The sequence below is a fragment of the Biomphalaria glabrata genome, chromosome 1 (assembly GCF_947242115.1).
Source record: "Biomphalaria glabrata chromosome 1, xgBioGlab47.1, whole genome shotgun sequence".
In the NCBI taxonomy this organism is placed as follows: Eukaryota; Metazoa; Mollusca; class Gastropoda; family Planorbidae; genus Biomphalaria; species Biomphalaria glabrata.
In genome coordinates this window covers 46,615,516-46,640,128 of record NC_074711.1, presented here as the reverse complement: position 1 = coordinate 46,640,128, position 24,613 = coordinate 46,615,516, and the positions used below count along the sequence as shown (strand labels likewise).

The 24,613-nt window shown below is 39.4% G+C and overlaps 2 protein-coding genes and 1 long non-coding RNA gene across 6 annotated transcripts in view; 2 read left to right on the top strand and 1 right to left on the bottom strand.

The window, feature by feature from the left end:
- LOC106066135 (probable UDP-sugar transporter protein SLC35A4) overlaps positions 1-1,188 on the top strand; it is a 33,362-nt gene extending 32,174 nt beyond the window's left edge. For all 4 annotated transcript variants that reach the window (XM_056039982.1, XM_056039973.1, XM_056039961.1 and 1 more), the window contains one exon: positions 263-1,188. In XM_056039982.1, the coding sequence (XP_055895957.1) occupies positions 263-460 (198 nt within the window). In that variant the 3' untranslated portion in view covers positions 461-1,188. The remainder of the gene's footprint in view (positions 1-262) is intronic.
- The window catches only part of LOC129928037 (uncharacterized), a 33,205-nt gene extending 10,703 nt beyond the window's left edge, over positions 1-22,502 (bottom strand). Inside the window, exon 1 of the long non-coding RNA XR_008779630.1 lies at positions 21,807-22,502. This is a non-coding gene — a long non-coding RNA (uncharacterized LOC129928037). The remainder of the gene's footprint in view (positions 1-21,806) is intronic.
- On the top strand, positions 5,681-15,455 carry LOC106066134 (uncharacterized). The gene is made up of 2 exons (XM_013225098.2): positions 5,681-5,986; positions 11,903-15,455. The coding sequence occupies exon 2, from the start codon at positions 11,963-11,965 to the stop codon at positions 15,005-15,007; it is 3,045 nt and encodes a 1,014-aa protein (XP_013080552.2). The 5' UTR covers positions 5,681-5,986; positions 11,903-11,962; the 3' UTR covers positions 15,008-15,455.
- Positions 22,503-24,613: the final 2,111 nt, after the last annotated feature.

The window sequence follows — 24,613 nt, the reverse complement described above, 5'->3', positions numbered from 1 at the left end:
AGCTAACTCATGACATTATTAATTTATTGTTTGTTATTATTCTTATTAGTTTGGTGCCTGGCAAATGAATGAGTAAAAATAGTTTCTCCATCTTAGCTCTGTCAGACATTAGCATCACTACGCTTAACATTTAACCATTTATTTCACTTTTCTTTTCCTGTTTATGTTATTACTTCAGTTATTACTATGGCATTTTTTATTTTTTTATGCTTAGACACAACAGTTTGTCAATATTATTTTACAATTATCCTCTTTATTTCAGGCTATGACTGGCATTTTATTTTCCCTTATCATGAAATACAACAGTAACATTGTTCGACTGTTTATTATTGCTGCAGCTCCATTTGTGACAACAGCTCTGTCTTATTACCTGTTTGACTTACACATACACAGCGAGTTTGTTATCTCAGCATTCTTCATTTTAATTGCAGCACTCATCTACAATTATAATCCAACTTGATAACCAAAGTTGATGTGTCTGTTGTTTATTAAAAATGATTCTTAAAATTATATGACAACTATTACATCTGCATTTAGTTTCAGTGCATTTGTTATAAAAGCAAATAATTTCTTGAGTTGTGTGCGACCCACTACTTCATTTTCTAGTCCTAATTACTTTTAGATTTTGTGTGTGTAGTCTTGTGTAGTTTTAAATGCTTAGGATGTGTATATGTATATATCCTTGAGTTTTTTAATGGTGTTGGATTCTGAGTTGGGTCATAGCTTTACTATCAGATATATTTAATGTGCAAATTATTTGTAAGTTATGTTTATGACAATAAACAGGCAGTTGTAGAATGATTGACAAATAGAAACGATGAATATGAAATTCATTCCCATAGTTTCATTCATATATTAAATTAACCTCTGGTAATATTGTATTAGATATACCAAAAATTATTATTTAAGATGCCACAGATATAATGAGATTTGAAAATTACTTTTTATAATTATTCATTTTTGTATTTTTTTGAAAAATGTAAAATAAAAAGTTTTGAAGGAGAGAAGCTGCAAATAATTTGATTTAGTTGAAAAGTTGCTATTAATTGTTAATCAAACAATTTTAAGTATTTCTATGAGATTTATTTCTAAGTAAAAGTGTATCACAAATTGTAATGATCATTTTCGGTCTTCTACTTTTTCTTTTCACTACTGCTCTAACATTGAGAAGTGTGGATTGGGTTAAAACTATTAGAAGCTGTATATTTCAGACATCCACTGTGATTGTGTATGCTAGAATAATAAATGACTGCAAATATTTTGTAATGCTAGCATTTATTCAATGATTGCTTGATGTGCATCTCCACCTTACTTTGTCCTACCTCATTCTCTGCCAAATGTCATGAGACTCCAGCCCAATCACAGTCTGTTCTTCCTGGAAGAAAATGGTTCCCAGCAGGTATCACACATGACAATGCTCTGGCAACCAGGACACAGGGAGAACACTTTCTACTTGCTCTTTGTTAGTATCACTGTAAAAAGACCAGTTCCCTCTCCCCAGTACTTCAGATCTCCTTTGTTCCTCAATCCAGTTGGCCTACAGGTGATCTCCCTTGCCCTTAAATCCAGTACTGGTACCTGTAATTTCCTTTGTCCTTAAGTCAATGTCTGTAATCTTCTTTGCCTTTAAGTCCAGTACCTGTGATCTCCCTTGCCCTTTGCCTCTGACTTCTTGCTCTGAAATTAGTCACTGGAAAGTATAGTCCCTGACATAGAAGTACAATTTTGTACGTGACTATAAAGTTGAGTTTCAAAAGATTCCAATTTGTTTACAAGCCATAACATTGCTCCACATTTTTGTTTTCATAATTTTATTTTATTTTTTTAACATTACTTTTTTTTTTAATGTGATATCTTTTACACTATAGTCAGTAGTGTTTTATTTCAACACAGATGTGTAAATTAAATAAAGATGAACAAACTTATTGTCTGAGAAATAAAGAAGAACTTGTTTTCAATTTGATTTTGTTTTAGTTTAAGAAATGCATATTTTCATTCAAATATTAGGGAAGGCTGTGATTTCTGTCAGTCAGGTTTAGTTCTCATCAACATTTCATTGAAAAGTTTAACAGAGAATTTAGTTCGACTGAAAGTATCCTTTATCTCCTCTTTTGTGATACTAAATCACTTTTCATTGGAAGTACTAGTGATCTAAAACTGATACAACATTCTTTAGAATTGTAACATTAATAGTAGGTCTGTAGTCAATACAACAGAATAGCTGTCAACTAAAATCCTACTCTGTGAAGTATCTGGTCATGTGACTTACTTGGAGCTTTAATATCACAGTGTTTTCTTATCTACTTCCATCTATTAGGGAGATTTATTGAAAGTATTTCGAAGAAAGATTTCAAGGAAGAGATTTAATACATGTTTAATGAATCGTGTCTAACCGGACTGACTACGGTAAGCAAACTGCTAGTGTACAACGCTCTCTTCTTGGTGGTAGTGAGAGCTAGTCAACATGCATGCATCCAGAGCAAGGATTCAAGAGTTGTCACTTGTGCTGCCTTTCGAAGTATAATGTGCATCTTGTAGAGTCGTGTCTCCAATCTGGAAGTTTTAAAATGGGCAAATAAACACAGTATCCATGCTCTTTAGACACACACAAGACTACGTTGGCTCGGACGCCCAAGACTAACCTACAGAGGTTGCAAGCGAGATCTGAGAACTTCAGTCATCAATGAAAGTATGTGGGAGGAAATCACGCAAGATGGGGGCCAGCATGGAGGCAGATAGCCCTAAGACACATCCACATGCACGAACTGTTGCAAACTTTGCCGCTCAAGAATCTGCCCGGACTCGAGAGAGAAAAAACTAAAGGAGTGATTTATCTGGGCGCATGCATTGTCTTTCGAGAAAGAAGGAGCCCTAAACAGATTGATTACCTAGATATGTCAGATTATGTATCTAAAAAATTGCAAAATTATTAGACGCGAGTACTCTTATTTTTGATGTTCAATTACTAGATCTAGACCTCAATATTAAATCGTATGTTACATAGGTTAGCTTTGAAAAAAAGACTTCACTTCTTATGACTCTTTACAAAACAACGGCTTGTTTCAACTTTAAAAAAAAAATCACGACATTTTTGTAGTTTTAAAAGATCTCCATGTCCAGTCTAGATACCATGGGCGTAGCCAGGGTGGGGTTCAGGGGTGTCGGAGTTTAATGACTAATATTTGCTGTAATTTTGTTTATTTTAGGTGAAATTTTAACACTAAACCATCACTTCCCTAGCACAGCCAAGAGGTTTTTAGACTTAAAACCCCCTACCAGGGGGTCTTGCATTTAAATCCCCTTTTCTATAAAAGAAAAAAAAATGCAAACGACAATCCCCAAATTCCAAGAGCACATCTAAGGAAGATTTTGATTTTAAACCCCTCTCCAAAATTTACGATAAACCCCTCTTCAATGTAAAAAAAGTAAATTACACTCAGCTGGGTTTGAAGCTAAAAATACCTCTTCAATATAAAAAAAAAGTAAATTACGCACTCAAAATGCTATGAACATAGCCAAAGGGGTTTTTAGTTTAAAACCCCCGCAAGTGGGGTTTGAAGCTAAAAAATAAATCTTCAAAATTAAAAAAAAAATAATTTCGCAATCAAAATGCTATGAGCGTAGCCAAGCCTATTGGGTGTTTTGAGTTTAAATTTTTCTTCAGAGGGGTTTGATGTAAAAAAAACATCTTCAAAATAAAATTAAAAAAAACAACTCCAGATATATTTTAGTTTACCCCCCCCCCCCTCAACAGATGATTTTGACGATAAAACATCCCTTTTCGATATAACATTTAAAGCAAAATAGTTACCTAATTCCAAGATCGTAATCAAGAGAAGTTACACATGTCTACCAATGGCTGGGCTCCATTAATAAAGTGCAATGAAATTGAAAAGCACTAAATGTGTCTCTACAAAGATGGCTAAGACGGATTTTAGGAGTCAGTTATAGAGATTGGGTCTAAACCAAGGAAATCCTATGCAAAGTGGGAGTCGACCCCTTAGTAAGGTTGTAACAGAGCGTCGCATGAGGTTTGCAGGACATGTTCTCCGACAAAATGAATTACGCATAATAAGAGTTGCGATGACATCCTAGTACAACTTGGCGCCACACTTTCATGGAGATCCTCAGAACAGATGGGAAGAGGCTTTAGACATTGCTAGTGACAGATTTTTGTGGAAACAGCTTGCCAGCAAATGCGCCGAAAGGTGCGGGAGGGTCTAAGTCAGTAAGAATAGCACATTATGTTTTTGAAATAAAACTTTTTAATAGCAAAATAATGCACTGCAGGTACCTCCAAAATCCACACCCCCCCCCCGAAAAAAAATCCTGGCTACGCCCATGCTAGATACAATATATGTAAGTCTATGGTGCAGGATTTTTATCTCTAGGCCTGATTGTTTAAAGAAATGTTTGCGATGTCTTATACCGGTACCGTACATTGCTTGCTTTAAGATAAAAAAAAAGAAGTAAAACCAAATGTAATAAAGAATTACAAGACTGAAGAGTTTGTGCTGATGGGTCGATCAGTTGGAGATGCTTGATGGGTCGATCAGTTGGAGATGCTTGATGGGTCGATAGGTTGGAGATGCTTGATGGGTCGATCAGTTGGAGATACTTGATGGGTCGATCAGTTGGAGATGCTTGATGGGTCGATCAGTTGGAGATGCTTAAAAAGTTAAAGGTTATTGTAATGAAAATGTGCCGAAAAGTTTAAAAGCGGTTGTGTGTAGATATATGTGTGTGTAAGGGGGTGGGGCGTCACGGTCGAAATACAATATAGGCCTAGATTGAATTATTAAGCCGAAGAAAAGTCAGATTGTAGGTAGAACTAACCTTTTTTTTTATTTGTTGTGGACAGGGAGGGGATAAATAAAACTGATACAAGAATTCCCAAAGCATTTGTGCGTGTAGGGTCTCGATATAAAGAGGGACTTTTCAAATTAAATCATATCTATGTCGGAGAAAGTACGATGCGCAGGTTAAAACAACAACAACAACAAAAAAAACAATCCAAAGCCGGGGGTTCCAGAGAGAGAGAAGAAAAGACAGCGCGTCGTTTAATTTCATTGTAACAGATACACTAATTCACGGGCTAAAAAGAAAAGGGCCTACTAAACACTATAGAGGGTCAAATCAATGGGCGTAGCCGGTGTGCAATGCTAGTCAATATTAGAATAATTTCTGTGCCCTTTTTTTTTAGCACAGTAGAATCAACACAGTAGAATCAAAGGTTTTTCACTTCTAGCACAAAGAAAAAAATATTATTTAGTTGCCAACTTGTCATCATTCTACATGGTTTATTTTGTGTATTAATTCTATTTTAAATCAAAAACTCTCCCAGTTTTCCCCTTTTTATGTTTTTCTCTTTTAGTTTCCATTATAGAAGCCACGCCACATGTCATATCAATTTCGAGTCTTAAGCCTGCGCTGGTGTGGCAAAATATGTAGGTCGCAGCTGGTGCTGCGTTGTCACGGGAAATACTGCATTCGTCATTCATCTTCGGACTCGAAGACAAGCCTTTTTATTATTGTTATTTTAAATAATGTAATTGGCATCTTACAAATCAGTGTCAACAAAGAGGAGATTACTGTGATTACTTTTAGTGTGAAAATGCTATGAATATTGGAGTTTGGGTATTTTTACGCATCAAATAAAGTTAAAAACTTGAAACCTCTCTGCAGGATTGCACCAAGAAAAACATCGCCCTGAGAGATAAAAATGTGGAGTCTAGTTTATAAATTTATTAATTTAATGTTTATAGATCAGCGCAATGTAAACATAAATATTCTAAAGGTTTGGCCGTTAACTTTATGAAGGCCTAACTTTATACAATATGACCTCAATTACTATTAGAGTCTAGATCTAGAATTAGATCTAGTCCCACAGACACCAGTTTAAATTCTAGATTTAGAGTCTCTATAAATCGATGTCTAGTCTAGCCAAATGTGTTTTGTGACACGATACAATCGTACATCGTAAACTGTAAGTTTTCTTGAACACTCCTTGGTTTAGCTAACATGTTCTTAGTCCAAGAAGAGTTCTTTTTTTTTAAATATCGCAATTAACTTATAATTAAGCGACTGGAAGAAATGGTGATGAGTGAGCCTGGGCTGTTTGCCTGTTATCTATCTTTTCATCCATCCATAGATCTCTATTTCTCACTTCCATCTCAAAATGAGTCCAAAAGTTCTGGATCCGTCTCGTAATTGAACTAGCTCGGATTAACTAATTGTATTGAATATTGCTTTATAAAATCAGAATAGTTTAACTAAACATTAGGCCTATATAATAATGGCATTGTCTTCGATTCATAAGATTAAGGACGAGTGCAGTGTTTCACATATGACAATGCAGACCCAGTTACGACCTGCATATTTTCCCGAATCTCGTACAAACAAAACCGTTGTCCGCTGGCAGTTTATGTAAGTTTTCTTTCCGTCTTCTGCGCCTGTCTTCAATAATGGCTTTTCTTTGAGTCTAAAATGTTTGTCCGCAGCCTTTGTGAGCGCTCTCCAACTGTCTCTTTAAGAGGCCATCTGCTGACAGCTACTTTCCTCTGGCGCCTGAATAGATCTTTATAGCGTTTACTTGGGGCACCCCACTTACGCCGTCCTTCTTTAAGCTCGCCAAAGAAGATCGCCTTTGGCATCCGGTATAGGTGTATAAGTGTTCGACCCAGCGCAGCTGACGAGTGGTAATTAGTGCTTTTATACTGTCTAAACCGGCCAGCGTATGCCCATCATTAAACAAAGGCACCTTTGATGGAAGCGTTCGAGGAGCCTTAAATGCTTCCGATGGAGCACCTAGGTCTCAGAGCCATACAAAAGTGTGTTGAGAAACAGTGCTTTATAAACATTGATTTTGTTGTCAGGTGAAGAGACCTATTCCACCATACTCTTAGTCTGAGGCTACCAAAAGCGCTGCTGGCCTTTGCGAGACGGTTGTCTATTTCTCTGGATAGTGACGCATCGCTCAACACTGTGTTGCCTAGGTAGGTAAAGTGGTCAACATTAAGGAGATGGCCATCCACAGTGACTTGTAGATCTTGATTAGTTCCCATTAGGGACTTCTGAAGCATGGCCTCCCATTTTTGTTTTAGGTTGATGGACAGACCAAACGAGGCAGCAACCTCAGCAAATTCATGGATGGCAAGTTGAAACTCCTGTTTGTTCAAGAAGGGCGTAATCGTCCGAATAGAGCAGCTCAGTAGCAATAATTTTTAAAAATATTTGTACGGGAAAGCAGGCGCCTTTTGTAAAATATGTTGCTGTCGGTGCGGACCCTAATGTAGATGCTCTTATGCAGGCATCGCTTCATTTTATTTAGCATTGCTCCAAAGAATGTTCCAAATAGTGTCGGAGCAAGCATACAACCCTGCATCACACTATTCTTTATAGAGAATTGAGCTGACAGGCCACCATTGTATCTCATGACTCTTTTGACCCTCATACAGTTGCTTCAGAATGGCGATTAATCTTGCAGGGCATCCGAGTTGAGACAGAATTCTCCACAAGCCATCGCGACTCACTGTATCAAAAGTTTTTGTGAGAACGATGAATGCAGCGTACAAGTCCAGGTTCTGCTTCCTGCAGTTTCCCTGCATTTGACGCAAGACACAAATCATGCCTGATGTGCCTCTACCAGCTCTAAAACCACATCGACTTTCAGAGAGCACATTATTCTGGCAAGGATCTTCCCCACCACTGACAGTGCCACGGTAATTGGAGTAGTCTGATTTGTCGCCTTTGTTGTTACAGGGATATGATTGTGGCATCTTGGAGTTCTGTCGGGATAGTACATGTGTCCCAGAACAAGGTTAAGAGATATGTTAAACTTTCTTTGAAAGCAGAACCACCCATTTTAAAAACATCAGCTGGAAGACCGTCTGAGCCACAGGCGTTTTGTGTCTTTTGAGCTTCCCGATGGCTGTTTCAATCTCAACAAGGCTTGGATATTCGTAGAGTTCTGTTTTCACTGTTTCTTTTGGGATTTCATTAAGACTCCTCAGACACAACCCTTTTGTTACTAAAAAGCAAGCTATAGTGCTCTGTCCACCGATTAAATAAAGTCGCATGCTTTGGTTAGCAAGACAAGGCCGTCGGCAGTTCTTAGAGGCGCCAAAGTCTGGTATGTTGGGCCATAATCAGAGCGGGTTGATTCAAAGAGTGAGCGCGTGACTGCTGCCTCCACGTACCTTTGTATGTTTTCTGAAAGCTCCAGCCACCAGTTGTTTTTTAATTCGCGAACCTTTGCCTGCAAAATATTACACGAGGTTCTGTAGAGGGACTTTTTTTGTTGGGGTTTGTGAGCGTTTTTAAAAAAATAATAAAATAAAAATATATCCATTTAGTGGGAGTCTAAGTGACAGCAATCGATCAGAGTGACCAACAGGTATATCCTGCAGATTGTTGGCGATATTTTGCTTTATCATTTAGCCTACTCCAGATTGCTTGTTTTTCTTGGAGCCTCTCCCAGACCAGTAGAGAGTGTAACACATTGCTTGTTTTTCTTGGAGCCTCTTCCAGACCATTAGAGAGCGTAACACATTGCTTGTTTTTCTTGGAGCCTCTTCCAGACCATTAGAGAGTGTAACACATTGCTTGTTTTTCTTGGAGCCTCTCCCAGACCAGTACAGAGTGTAACACATTGCTTGTTTTTCTTGGAGCCTCTCCCAGACCATTAGAGAGTGTAACATTGCTTGTTTTTCTTGGAGCCTCTCCCAGACCATTAGAGAGTGTAACATTGCTTGTTTTTCTTGGAGCCTCTCCCAGACCATTAGAGAGTGTAACATTGCTTGTTTTTCTTGGAGCCTCTCCCAGACCAGTACAGAGTGTAACATTGCTTGTTTTTCTTGGAGCCTCTCCCAGACCATTAGAGAGTGTAACACATTGCTTGTTTTTCTTGGAGCCTCTTCCAGACCATTAGAGAGTGTAACACATTGCTTGTTTTTCTTGGAGCCTCTTCCAGACCATTAGAGAGTGTAACATTGCTGTTTTTCTTGGAGCCTCTTCCAGACCATTAGAGAGTGTAACATTGCTTGTTTTTCTTGGAGCCTCTCTCAGACCATTAGAGAGTGTAACACATTGCTTGTTTTTCTTGGAGCCTCTCCCAGACCATTAGAGAGTGTAACATTGCTTGTTTTTCTTGGAGCCTCTCCCAGACCATTAGAGAGTGTAACATTGCTTGTTTTTCTTGGAGCCTCTCCCAGACCATTAGAGAGTGTAACATTGCTTGTTTTTCTTGGAGCCTCTCCCAGACCAGTACAGAGTGTAACATTGCTTGTTTTTCTTGGAGCCTCTCCCAGACCATTAGAGAGTGTAACACATTGCTTGTTTTTCTTGGAGCCTCTTCCAGACCATTAGAGAGTGTAACATTGCTTGTTTTTCTTGGAGCCTCTCCCAGACCATTAGAGAGTGTAACACATTGCTTGTTTTTCTTGGAGCCTCTCCCAGACCATTAGAGAGTGTAACACATTGCTTGTTTTTCTTGGAGCCTCTCCCAGACCATTAGAGAGTGTAACACATTGCTTGTTTTCCTTGGAGCCTCTCCCAGACCAGTACAGAGTGTAACATTGCTTGTTTTTCTTGGAGCCTCTCCCAGACCATTAGAGAGTGTAACATTGCTTGTTTTTCTTGGAGCCTCTTCCAGACCATTAGAGAGTGTAACATTGCTTGTTTTTCTTGGAGCCTCTCCCAGACCATTAGAGAGTGTAACACATTGCTTGTTTTTCTTGGAGCCTCTCCCAGACCATTAGAGAGTGTAACATTGCTTGTTTTTCTTGGAGCCTCTTCCAGACCATTAGAGAGTGTAACATTGCTTGTTTTTCTTGGAGCCTCTTCCAGACCATTAGAGAGTGTAACATTGCTTGTTTTTCTTGGAGCCTCTTCCAGACCATTAGAGAGTGTAACACATTGCTTGTTTTTCTTGGAGCCTCTTCCAGACCATTAGAGAGTGTAACACATTGCTTGTTTTTCTTGGAGCCTCTCCCAGACCATTAGAGAGTGTAACATTGCTTGTTTTTCTTGGAGCCTCTCCCAGACCATTAGAGAGTGTAACACATTGCTTGTTTTTCTTGGAGCCTCTCCCAGACCATAAGAGAGTGTAACATTGCTTGTTTTTCTTGGAGCCTATCCCAGACCATTAGAGAGTGTAACATTGCTTGTTTTTCTTGGAGCCTCTCCCAGACCATTAGAGAGTGTAACACATTGCTTGTTTTCCTTGGAGCCTCTCCCAGACCATTAGAGAGTGTAACATTGCTTGTTTTTCTTGGAGCCTCTTCCAGACCATTAGAGAGTGTAACACATTGCTTGTTTTTCTTGGAGCCTCTCCCAGACCATAAGAGAGTGTAACATTGCTTGTTTTTCTTGGAGCCTCTCCCAGACCATTAGAGAGTGTAACATTGCTTGTTTTTCTTGGAGCCTCTCCCAGACCATTAGAGAGTGTAACACATTGCTTGTTTTTCTTGGAGCCTCTCCCAGACCATAAGAGAGTGTAACATTGCTTGTTTTTCTTGGAGCCTCTCCCAGACCATTAGAGAGTGTAACATTGCTTGTTTTTCTTGGAGCCTCTCCCAGACCATTAGAGAGTGTAACACATTGCTTGTTTTCCTTGGAGCCTCTCCCAGACCAGTAGAGAGTGTAACCAGCTCCCCTCTCTGTTGACCTCTCACTAAGGGGAGAAGTGTCCAAGCCAAGCCGTGACGTTTTAATGCCACCAGGGCAGAGTTCCGCTGCGGACAGTCATTCACGTCTTTGTCCTGCATTGTGCAAATATTTCAACATGCAATTTTGATAGGTAGCCGCTTTTTTTACTCGCGGGTGATTCGCCATTACGTGATACACTGCAAGGCATCCAGTCTGAGCTATGTAGTTTTATAGTGGAATGTCGATTGCGCAGACCAAAACCACTCTTATTGCCAAATGTGGACCATAGTGGCTCAGTCTTAGACGTCTGTAGATTGCATATGGCTGTAGGTTTTATATTGGAGTTTTCATCTCCTAGACTGGCTGCCGACAGCGTCTTCGCGTAGAATCAGTGAGTAGGATAAACATTGTAGATCTAGACAAGATGAGAACTATTCATAAATGCAAGACGTAAATTCTAAATATGGCACCAATCCGGGTTGCACAAGTGAAAGCTAGAGATAATTAAAGATTAAATTATAAGTAGATAAGTTGACCAATAGTAAAAGGAGAATTTTGCACTGCACTAGGATAGAGTCTCAAAGAAATGTAAATAGATCTACAGTTCTATTGCGATAAAGAAGTCTAAAGCTTCCGGCGGCCAACTAAACATTAGCAATTCTTTATTTATCAGAATAACGATTGTAAACCTCAAAGTGTTCAGAGTTTCCAAAACGCATTGTTCAAATTTTATTATTTTTCGTAAATAAAAAAAAATGCTATACACTTATAATATTTTAGGCTATAAATTACTCCAATCTGTATTTTATATATTTGATGTGTAGACTTTAATTCAATAAGCTGGTCCAATTGTTATAAAATAACATTAACTATTACTCTAGTTTCCATGACGTTAGAAAACAGATTGGCCTTTTATTTTGAGTTTAAAGGTAGTTCCGACCACACTTAATGCCCAGGCATTCATCTCATGGACCAATAGTCGCGACTGAAGGAAGACATATATATATATAGTCTAGATCTGAATCTTTTCTTGCCTTGAATCTGAAACCTACTTGTATGTGCTACATATCTCAAGGAAGCCATTAAGCATCTAGATTTGATTTTGTTATAGGAGGGCCTGAAATTTATTGTACATTTCAGCATTGAGATTGATCTGCTAATTATTTCTTAATTGTATCTCTCATACTATTAATATTGTTATTATTATTATTATTATAACAAGGTTTCTTTATCTATTCCATTTGTTTCCATCTAGTCAACTCCTAGGCACAACAAACAGATCAATGTGGAACCAAAGACAGTGTCAGCTGCTCCAATGCTCAACGTTATTTTAGTAAGATATGTATTCGTCCTATTTGCCTACAATATTCTTGTCATCAAATCTAAGACTAAAGCGTCTAACTGTCCACCGGGGTATTTTGGTTTAGAGTGCATGAAGAAATGTCCAACGTCATGCTACGGTACTTGTGACTTGAATGGAGGATGTTCTCACTGCTCCCAGGTAGGCCGTAGGCTTCCTTATTGTAACCAGACTTGTTGGCCTGGAACTTATGCTTGGGATTGTTTAAAGAAATGCAGTGAAAATTGCTTGAAAGAACAATGTGATGCAGTCACCGGACATTGTCTTAAGTGCAAAGAAATTGGTGTCGAGCTACCCAATTGTACCAAGAAATGTGAGCCTGGCTCATACGGTCTGAATTGTGCAAGTCGGTGTCCACTCAGCTGCAAGGATTTATGTGATCCAGTTGATGGTACATGCAGCCAGTGCGTTGTTGGTAGCGGTGAGCACTGCACAGTCAATTGCGCAGCAGAGAGTGACCAAGAAATGTGTAGGCTTTACTGTCCATCCCAATGTCTGACTTGGTGCAACACCAGTACATCGCATTGTGCTTTGTGTTCTCCGGGGTATACCCCGCCGTTTTGTAATACTACTTGCCAGCCCGGTCGCTACGGCAACAACTGCGACAAACGTTGTTCCGGACGGTGTAAAGATGAACGATGTGATCCAATCAGCGGTGCATGCTTCAGCTGCACTGATGGTTACGTAGGTACCAAGTGCAACGGTCAGTGTATCAAAGGTTTCTATGGACAGAACTGTGATCTGGCATGTCCAGAAACGTGCCTAGACGGCTCCTGTGATTTTGTCAACGGCAGTTGCTTTCATTGCCAAGACGGTTACCAAGGCTCGCAGTGCAACGAGTTGTGTAAGATTGGTAAATACGGACAGAACTGTTTCTTGGATTGCCCCAAGAACTGCCTGAAAACGTGTGATCCGGCAACTGGAGTATGTTGGCGCTGTTTAACTGGTTACAGGGAACCTCACTGTAACGTAACGTGTGAAGAAGGAACCTTTGGAGATGGTTGCAGTGAGATGTGTCCCCCTGAATGCGTTTGTAATCATATCACTGGTAAATGCAACAATTGCCTGAGCGATCCTTCGCTTCCTGGCTGTGAAACAGTTTCACCTAATAACAACAGCACAAGAAACATGTTAGAGCTTTCTTTATATGTAATAGGAAGTATGCTGGGACTCGTGCTTTTCTTGGCCTTCATTATGTGGATGTATCAAAAACATTTGCATTCATTTTGGAGTCAAGCAATTCGAATGGTACATTTGAACTCAAGAGAAACTATTGACATGAATAGAGGACAGGGAAGTATTGAAGACGATTCAGACAAGCTTACAAAAGAAAACTTAAACATCTATACTGCTATGAAAGAAAATGAAGAGCTCGAAAGACAAAGAAAGCTTGTTAATTACCTCAGAAATCATGGCAAAACATATACACCGCTGGAATATGATAAAACAGAACTTAGAATACAGTATCTGAAACAAAATAAAACTTATCAACCCTTATCATCACACGACGTTCCTGAAACGTCTTCGCAATGTGCACATGTAAAAATGGCGTCTCCTCGGGTTCATGTATCCATCTCGCACGCGACTGTCATGGGAAGTAAAACGGGGCATGATGCTATAAATAGACCGATACATCCACCTCACCTGAGACAACTTCAAGCACATGATGGTGTTACGTCTGCTAGGGCCTCCTATAGTTTTCCACTGAAACTCAAAGACGAGATAACGTCAGATAATACACGGAACAAAATGAAGTCAAGCGGCGAACAAAGTTTCAATCTCTCGGAATTGGCAGCAACTAACGAAATGAATAATGACAAGTTTATTCTACAATCCTCACAACTGTTTCTGATTACTTCAGCCAATGACCAGCACGTGACCAACATGACGTACATGTCGGATACACGAAGTAAACTGTCTGAATCTATCCAAATAGCAAACAGAAAGTCATTTATGTTGGGCCGAAACAATGCCAGTGCCGATTCACTTTACGGAATAACCTCCCAAGAATTTGTCTCTGAAGGTTCTAAATCTGCAAAAACCGAACACCCAGTGCACCAGGACATTATTCCAATGGAAAACATGCATAGTAATTTCGTGAAGAAAGTCAGGTCAGAACAAAGCATTTCAAACGAACATTCGATTGCAGAGAAGCAGACGTCAAAACTATTAAGTACATCCACTTGGATCTTTGATCAACACAAAATTAGAAGACAAAATTCGGAATTTCTCCTGGACACATCAAAAGAAATGAATGATTCGAACTATCTCGATATTCGTCCATCTGTGAATGGCAAAGGTTTAACAAACGATGTCAATTTGTTGTCCCTCGAGAATCCATCGCCTGTATTGTCCGAGAAAAATGGTCCACTGGGCAAATGTCCAAGAAGATTTCAGGTTTCTGCATCGAAACTGCTGGCTAGAGAAGTTCAAAGTGACACATTAGAGTCTCTAACAGAGAGTACGATGTCCGAGGCTGAGGAGGAGAGTAGCGAAACAGCCTCGCGAGACATGCCTGCCTTCCTTGCAGTAGACAGTGACTCCACGCACAATGAGGACAAACAGCTACCCAAAGGTCACAGTTCGAAAAGATTTCAGAATAAGAGCAAAACCTCTTCAGTAAGAAAAAATTACAGAAAAGTTTCCCCTCCGAAATGCCTTCACAGTGATAAAACGACAGGTTTAGATGTATACTTCAACCAAGACAGAGTGAACAAAGACAATCACCGACCCACATACTCTCATGTGGACATTCCTGGCAACACCAAACATGCTCTAGGTGCCAGGCTGTCCACTTCTGCTACCGTAAAAGGCGACAGCCCTAGACTTGTCCGCTGTGCAACAACCCGTCAGCTATCTCCTATGTATAGCACTAGAAGTGCTACAGCCAATCGGCTTACTCCCCTCCCCACACCGCCACCAGAGGGCAGAATGCACCTTAGACATTTAGCAAGGCTTGCTAGTTCCTCCAGCATTCTAGAACAAAACGAACCAGAATAATTGTTGAACCATCTCTTAAACCTTATTTTTAAAATGTTCTAAGTTAAGTGACTTAATCTAGGTGTAATGGCATTATAATCTATAATTGAGATGTAATAAAATTATAATCTTGGTGCAATGGCAGCATTATATATAATCAAGATGTTACGACATTATAATCTTGGTGTAATGATATTTACTCTAGGTGTAATGACATTGTAATCTATAATTTAGGTGTAATGAAATTATAATCTAAGTGTAATGAATGACATTATAATCTATAACCTAGATGTAAGGAAATTATAATCTGTATATCAGGTGTAATGAAATTATAATCTATAATCTAGGCGTGATGCCATTATATTCTCAACAGAAAAGTGATTTTAAATACTTATTATAACCTTATTCTTCTAAGTTTGGATGGCAATTTGTACTTTATTTTTGTGAATAAATTTATGTTTTTATTTTACCATTTATTCTTTGAACATGAAAAGCATATAATATAGACTTTTTTTCTGTAGAGAGTATAACATCTGAAAGATGAATCCCTATAAAAAGCTTCACGTTACGTTGAGTATCCATATTTCTTTATTAAATCAATATTTTTGATAGATTAGTGGTAGATGCTGAAAGCCTAACGTAGATGTATAGGATCTATACATATTGGTTGTAATGAGTATGGATGTATAGTATGCATTTGTTTTTTTATTTATTTCAGCTCCATCCCAATTTGTAAAGGCAGACATCTTAATATATGAAGTCATCTATTCACCCCCACCCCTAAAAAATCTTTTTTTTTTTTTTTTTACAATTTAAAGCCTATGTCAGTTGGATGGCTGCCTGGTCGTGCGGTTTGCGCGCTGGACTGTCGTTCGGATTTAACGACGGTCGAGGGTTCAAACCCTGCCCGCTCCCATCCCCCGTCGTCCTGCGGGAGGTTTGGACTAGGAAGTAAACTATCTTCAACTCTGAAGGAACATCCGAAACATGTCAAACATTTTACAAACAACTAATTACTTAATGTGCATGAAGACATAAAAACCAATTCAAATTATGTTGTAGAAATTAGCAATTGTATTTCTTGAAACTTCTTATCATAGCATATACAAATATTGGCATTACCTTGAGGAACATTCTCATAGCATATACAAATATTGGCATAATTTAACTTGAGGAACATTCTCATAGCTGTGACAGGTGGGGAAATGTGACGTGTGTTTGGCACGTTTTATGTCTAGGGGATGATTATTTTTGAAAGCAATCACACCCCCACTTATCAGCATATGAATCGGGAGCAGGCACGCAACGAGACAAAGCAATGAAAGATAGATACAAAAGTTAAAATAAAGGATATTTATTTACATAAATATACATATAATAATAAAAAGGGGGAGGGTTTGCATCTATCTCTAGTATATTCTATGTTTAATCATCACTCTTGCACCTAATGAGAGTATGTCACTTTGTCCTCTGACTTAGCTGGTTTTTCCTGTTGATGTCGCAGCTGGCTGTGTCCTGGCTTGAGGTTCTGCAGCTGGAGGTGGCGCTCTAGCGGATAGAGGGACGCCGGCGATATAGTTCTTGTGGAGTCTCAGTCCCAAGTTCTAGTATCTGTAGTGGGCACAGTATGGCGGGTGGCCGGATACCGTGGGCACAAGGTTACTGCGGGCAGAGCTGATCTGCCGTGGGCAGCGTAGTTGACAGGATGTGTCCAGTGAGTTGCAGAGGGTTGGCGTAGCTATGACGTCTCACACAGATCTGGTCTATAGGGACGTCGCACCTAATAGCTTGACAGGTGGGCTGTCGAATAGGCGGGCAATGCCGATAGCGCCAAGTAGTAGAGTTGAGGAGATCTCAGTAGGCAAATGCAGCGCTGAATAGCACTAAGCACAACTGCCGGTAAATAGATCGTTGATCCAATAACTAGGCAATAGGTGATAGGCAAATAGGCAGGTAAGTAATCCGATAAATAGGCAGACACCTGAGGGAGGCTGCGGATAAATAAAGACAAGTTAGGACATGTCTCTCATGCATCTTATCGATGCCCTCGACTGAGGTGCATTCGTCAGATTGGTAAAATTGCTTTAGAGCACAAGGGGAGATGACAAATGGGATTTGGAGAATAGATGGCAGATAGTAGCAAAGGGGAAATACTAATATAAAATGTACATAGAAGGGGAAATAATAATCTCAAATAAACAACACAGGTGGATAGAGAAAGAAGGGGGGGGGGAAGTGAAATGGGCGGTGGTCAGTGACCCAGATGGTTTGTTTACATATGACTGTGGGTCGAGAACAATGGAGCGTGCTTGAATGTAGAGTGTGTCCGTTCAAGCGGGGTAACTCTCATAAGAGTAAAATGAGTAATGCGGAGATAATTCATATATCTTCTCTAAACGCAGTATCAGTGCGCTAGTAAAATTATCACGGTTGTCAGCCGAGATAAAGGAATAACATAAAATGTACAAATATATACATGGTTGCATCAACGATCAATTGAGCAACATAGCATTAATAGATTAATGCAGTACACAAATAAATACATAGAACATGTTTATGTTTTCTACTTACGCCAGTGAGAAATACACAATGCACTAATTAAATATAAATGAACTAAGCAAAATACACATGATAATATCCAGTGAAATATACACAGAGTAATTAAGATGGAACTTGTGATTAAGTTCGGCTTACCACCAGGTATTCCTCTAGGAGAAAGAATGAGTGATATAGTCCAGACTCGATAGCTCAGCTCGAATGAGAAAGAGAGGGTGATTTGAGTTGGTTTACTATATATATATGCCTGAAAAGTGTGGGCGGACACCGGAAATGTCCTAGGCTAAGAATTAGCTTACACGTGGGTGAAGTCCGACAAGAGTCACACCTTGGAGTACCACGCGGTGTATTGACCCGCGTAATCTCTTAGATCAAAGAGAGACGTGGGGGGGGGGAAGAGTGACCTGCATTCCACCCAAGGGAGGGGGGGGGGATTAGCTTGCATTCAAACCAAGGTGGTGTAAACCGCGACCGCCCTTCAGACATCCGGCGATAAGATCAAAGAGTCTATGTGTATCTTTGCCCCGGTCAAGGGAAGATAAATGAAAAGACGCGCCTTAACTTTCTCCAAGGTGGTGGACTAAGTCTAGCCTGGTAGAGAGGAAAGGTGGGGCGGGTGAAGAAATTGGAGGTAGGATGGGGAAATAATTAAAATAAAATAGATAAATGATGAAAAATAATAATTAATGCTGTGATAAATTTGAGTGAATCTGACAGCGAGTTTTTGACTTGTCACAATAGCATATACAAATATTGGCATTATTTACCTTGAGGAACATTCTCATAGCATATACAAATATTGGCATTATTTACCTTGAGGAACATTCTCATAGCATATACAAATATTGGCATTACCTTGAGGAACATTCTCATAGTATATACAAATATTGGCATTATTTACCTTGAGGAACATTCTCATAGCATATACAAATATTGGCATTACCTTGAGGAACATTCTCATAGCATATACAAATATTGGCATTATTTACCTTGAGGAACATTCTCATAGCATATACAAATATTGGCATTATTTACCTTGAGGAACATTCTCATAGCATATACAAATATTGGCATTACCTTGAGGAACATTCTCATAGCATATACAAATATTGGCATTACCTTGAGGAAAATTCTCATAGCATATACAAATATTGGCATTATTTACCTTGAGGAACATTTTCATAGCATAAACAAATATTGGCATTACCTTGAGGAACATTCTCATAGCATATACAAATATTGGCATTACCTTGAGGAACATTCTCATAGCATATACAAATATTGGCATTACCTTGAGGAACATTCTCATTGCATATACAAATATTGGCATTACCTTGAGGAACATTCTCATAGCATATACAAATATTGGCATTACCTTGAGGAACATTCTCAGTTTTGGTTTCATTTCTACAGACAATGGACACGACAACACCAACTACTACTACCATTTCTACAGACAATGGACACGACAACACCAACTACTACTACTACCATTTCTACAGACAATGGACACGACAACACCAACTACTACTACTACCATTTCTACAGACAATGGACACGACAACACCAACTACTACTACTACCATTTCTACAGACAATGGACACGACAACACCAACTACTACTACTACCATTTCTACAGACAATGGACACGACAACACCAACTACTACTACTACTACAGACAATGGACACGACAACACCAACTACTACTACCATTTCTAATAAAGAAACTAATCTCTGCGCTGCTGTTTCGTTTATTGCAAGCAGTCATAGTTTGAAATTGAACGGCCACTAGGAATCTACACACTAATGCTGGCTAATAAAATTAAGATTAGGCTACACCAGTGGTTCCCAAACTTTTTTGCCTCGTAGACCCCTTGCCATGTTTTCTGGTTTTCGATAGACCCCCTGCTTAACTTTCAAATTTTTGCAAATTCAACATTTTTTTAAAACTAATTTCTATTTGTACAAAAATAAAGTAAAGTTCCCCTCAGACCTTGTGGTCTTTAGGGCAGATGATGTAAAGGTCATGTTTCTGTGGCCTACGATTATCGAGGGTGTCATGTGGCCAGCACAACGACCAACAGCCTTTACTTTCCCAACTAATGTCAGGTACCCATTAAAGCTGGGTGGCCTCAGAGGCGCCCAAAAAATCCCGAAATTAAATATCCAAGTCTTCAACAGGATTCAAACTCGGGACCCCCGGTTCAGAAGCCAAGCACTTTACCGCTCAGCCAAAATGCCTCCTAATTTCTATCTGTAGAGAGTTGAAAAGTGAAAACGTAATTTAAAGCTACATATTAGAGATTTTTTTATTGATAAAATTCAAAACCAATTAAAATAGTATATGTATAGGTGGAATCTCCAAACACAATAGCCTTAAGTATCATTGTAAGAGTTTTCGCAAAGAATTACTCGTGTATTTGTTGACGTTTCACGTGTTGCTCGAATATTGAGTCGCGAAGATGTTATCACTATCGGGAGAAAGCGAAGGCGAGTAACTGTCACCTAAACCCGTAAGCTTCGAGCAGGAATGGCTTATTAGTTTTGGCTGGGTACCCACCTAGCAGAAGGAAAACTGAATTCAAAACTCTCCAGTCTTGCAACTCAAACATGGGAAAGGTTTTGTGGGTCAACCCTGAGGAAAAGTAAGGAGCCGGCGAACATAATGCAGTTTGCAGCACACATCACTACACCCTGTCAGAACCAGTGACGCTGCTGAGCCCAAACTTATATATGTCGTTTGCAAAGAATTACATATGAAGCTTTTAATTTTATAACTCATGCCACCGAAGCAACCTTGAACTGTATTGTTGCTTAAAGAAATTTTTTTAATAATATCAGATCTGGGTTTGTGTAAAACAGGTTTTAAAACTACAACGACTGGTAAAAATTAATGTTTTATCTATGGTGTTTTCCGCATTTTGCCATAAATAAGTAAATTTCCCCTTTCAGACATTGTGATGATGTTATGGTCATCTGTTTCTTTGACCAACGGTTAACGAGCAGGGTGTCATGTGGCCAGAACAACGACCAACCGCCTTTACTTTTACTAACATAATTCAGGTACCCATTAGAGTTGGGTGGACTCAGAGGAGCCCTTAAAATCCTGAAATTCAAAATTCACCGAGATTCGAACCCAGGTCCCCAATTACGGAAGCCAAGCGCTTAACCACTACCACCACACCCATATTTTGCTGTAAGTGAACAGATATTGTAAGACTCATAAACCACCATCTTCTCTACATGATGTTGAATAGAGATTTTGTGGGTCTATTCTGAACTTTATCTTTGAATGTTCAAAAGTTTTTCAAATCTATATCTTTTTATCAGGGTGATATTGTCGCAGATTATCCTCAAGCGTAATTAGTTTCATATCGTCATAAAAAAGGCAATCGGCAACCGCTTAGTGGACAAGGAAAGAATGAACAATTTTATATAATCAACGCTATAGTCTACATTTCTTTTTGTTAAACATTATTTACATGAAGACAAAATTAAGTTATTTTTAATAAGTATTGAAATTAAATACAACAATTTTTCGTTTGAATAGCAGGATAAATATGTAAATGATTAACTAAGTTAAAAATTACATCTAGTGTGAGGAATTACATTAATGGGATGTAAAAATTAAAGTCACGACCTGCTTATAAGAAATCTATTATCATAGACCCCCTTGGAAGTCTCATAGACCCTCAATTGGTATTTTCACTTTCGTAGACCCCTTGGAGGTCTATATAGACCACTTTGGGAATCACTGGGCTACACTATCTACACTTTTAATTTTGATACGCAATATTTTCTACAAGGATTTCATTGGTCGCTCTATTAGTGCACACAGTTCCTTGGAAAATAAATACCTAGAAATATCTAAATAACTTTTTTTTTGTTTTTAAAATGTAAACTGAATACAGAACTATCTTATAGAATTGGCAAAGTGAACTTCACCTCAGTGGTCACAAGTCTCGAGTCGAGTGACCTATAATTACCATCTCTTATTTGATCATGTCTTTTTGTAAGTACCGTTTGATATTGACTGTTGAATCCTGAACAAAAACAAGTCATTACTATCTACACTGACACACTGACAACATGAATGAGACTGCTGTCGCGTTATTGAAGATGTGGACAAATTGATTGAGATTTAGGATTGAACATATCACTTTTGTTATAGTTAGGCCTACGTTTATTTAATTAAGGCATAATCATTTTTTTTATCAGAGAATTCATCTTATGTAAGTATGTTAAACATTGCAAAGACTTACAAAGAGTTAATCGATAAATACAGTAACGCTTCTCACAATTCAGGCTCTCTGCAATCTGTTGCACACGACACCACCAACTTAAAGAACTTGATAACTCTGGGCTTCCAAATAACGTAATACTTTAATGTCCAATAAATCACAGCCAATACTGTACAATTGGCAGCACGTAACACATTCTGTTCAATATATAAATATTTCTTCGTTAACACCCGTACCGCCGTATGAACTCTTGCACTGTGTCATATATCAGTTTTAGAACCCCTGTAATATTTGGTGACAAGTAGTCACTGAACTATTCCGTGCAGTTAGCACTAGATTTTGCTTGGTCAAGTAACTGACCACGATGTGGACACCTCAGTTGATCTTGGACTCTTGTAGAGAGAGGAGTGTTATGGATACCTTTTACAGTAGAGCAATGTACAAGTATTGAAGTTATTATAATTGACTAGTATTCAGGACACATTTCCTGGGATGTATTTTGTGATGGCTGAAGTCGCCAATATCTTTTGTGAATTATACTTCATGTATATATTATGTGAATAAAATCCATGTCTGCTAACCTAGAGTCTATTAATAATTCTAAATGTTGTGGTCGGAAAGTTCAGTATGTTAGTGTTCTCACGCACCTGCAAATCTAGTGCGTGTGAGAAAGTATTTGGTTAAGAAAACAAAAGAACATTATAGTAGTACCAGAAGATTTATCTATAACACACAGAGACATTCACCTCATCAGGCCTATAATAAGAACCAGGCCGTGACACACTGGACTCTCCGTCTCGTCCCGGACTTGCACTGAGTTCAACTGTTCAGGACTGACTTCACACACTGGGCTCGTTGTGTCAGTCTCACTCGCAGATCAAGATCAAGACGCCGTCTCGTATTAGCGAGGTGTCTTGACAGTACTCCGCACCGAACCGTCGTAATGCGCCGTACAGAACCACACCGCTGAACCAAGTCGTCTGTACTGAACCGGACTGTAGAGAACCGTCTTGACTGTGACACCTCCGCTCTTAATATAGGGTCGCCCGACCCTTCTGGTTAATTACATGACCACATCCCACGTGCCTGGCCTGAGTAGTATTCACTCTAGATGTTTCTTCAAACTTCGCCTGTCATCGCAGTTGACCGTCTTGGCTCGTCTCACGCTGGCCTAGGGGATTAGCGTCGGCTACACCAGGTTTATAACAATATAGTAGCCAGACATTGTTTTGGAGATTATGGAAGAGTGCAGTACTTCAAGTGGTTAAAAATACCAATGACTTTAAGACTGATACTGTAAAATAAACTAGATAATATTTTATTGGGAAATATATGAGTCTTTGTTTCTCATGTATCTGTGAAAGTTAATGTCATTTGTTGATTGAAATAAGTGTCCACGAACTCAGCCGTAACACATTATTAAAACAAAAGTTTAAATCAATCACAAAAATCAATTCCTTTATCACACTTGCAATACATTTACATTAACAATGGATTAACCAATAAGAAACTGGACTTACGGACTCTTTGTCGAGGCCGTCTTGAGTGCCGCTCGAAGGGTCATCCCGCGGTCCCAATGTGGGTGTAAGTTTCGGCCCTTTTGGAACCTGGCACGCCTAATCCGACTGAGGAGGGCTGCACAAAGGCAGCACAGTCGTCGAAAAACCGATGAAACCAGACGTGCCTACAACAAGCTATCGGCGGAGGTGAAAGAAGCTATTTCGGAGGGTACGAGACTAAAATGGGCTGAGACATGCACTAACCTGGATCTCGTGGATGGGCGCCAGGCATGGAAACTCCTCAACAACTTGACCAGGGCGAACGAAATAAAAGCAGCAGTGCTCCTGCAAACAGCTCAAAGCATGATGGTCACATATTGTAAAAGGTCGGACGCTCAAAACCTTGCCTTTGCGGTTATCTCTAAGCAGTTAAAAGGAGCTAAGTGTCGAAAGCTCCAGACGGCATCAGGAAAGCCAAAGCGAAACGCAGTATCGTATATAGGGAAGATGAGACGAGCACATTCACTAACTCTTTCACCCACGGAGAGCCAGATACTGCACTTGGAAAGTGCAAATTGCGAAAGGCACTGGAGCCAAATGGACTCATCAACGAAATTAAAAATCTCGGCCCCATCGGCAGAAAGAAACTGTTGGAATTGGTCAATCATACGTGGATTCAAGGGGATTTCCCCAAAGCTTGGCAGTGGCAACGATTGTTCCCCTTCTCAAGAAGGAGATGGTCCCAGATCGTGCGGAAAGCTATCGACCAATCTCGTTGACGTTCAACTTTGGGAAGACGACTGAACGTATGATCAACAAAAGGCTCACATGGTTCTTAGAAAAGAAAGGTTTTCATTGCTCTTGAACAGGGCGGGTTCAGGCAGCACCGAAATGCGATCGAACATCCATCCATCCATCCATCCCAGTGGCGCTACAGCCCATGGAGGGCTCTGGCCTGCTTCAACACATCCTTCAATTCAGATCTCTCCTGGACCTTTCGTCTCCACGCCCTAACCACAAGCTGTTGCAGATCTGCTTCCACATCATCAATCCATTGCATTCAGGGTTTGTCTTTGGGTCGCCTGCCTTTTGGTTTATGCCTTTATACGATTTTCGCTCCTCTGTTATCTAACATTCTTTCAAGGTGACCTTCCCAACGTAGTCTGTTCTTTTTTATTTCGGTCACTATTGGTGGATCTTTATATAATTGATATATCTCATGGTTAGTGCGTGTCCTTCACCCTGTTTCATCCTGTATGGCACCATGGATTTTCCCTAAGAATTTTTCGTCCCCAAGTATTAAGTAAATTTTCAGATGTCTTAGTCAGT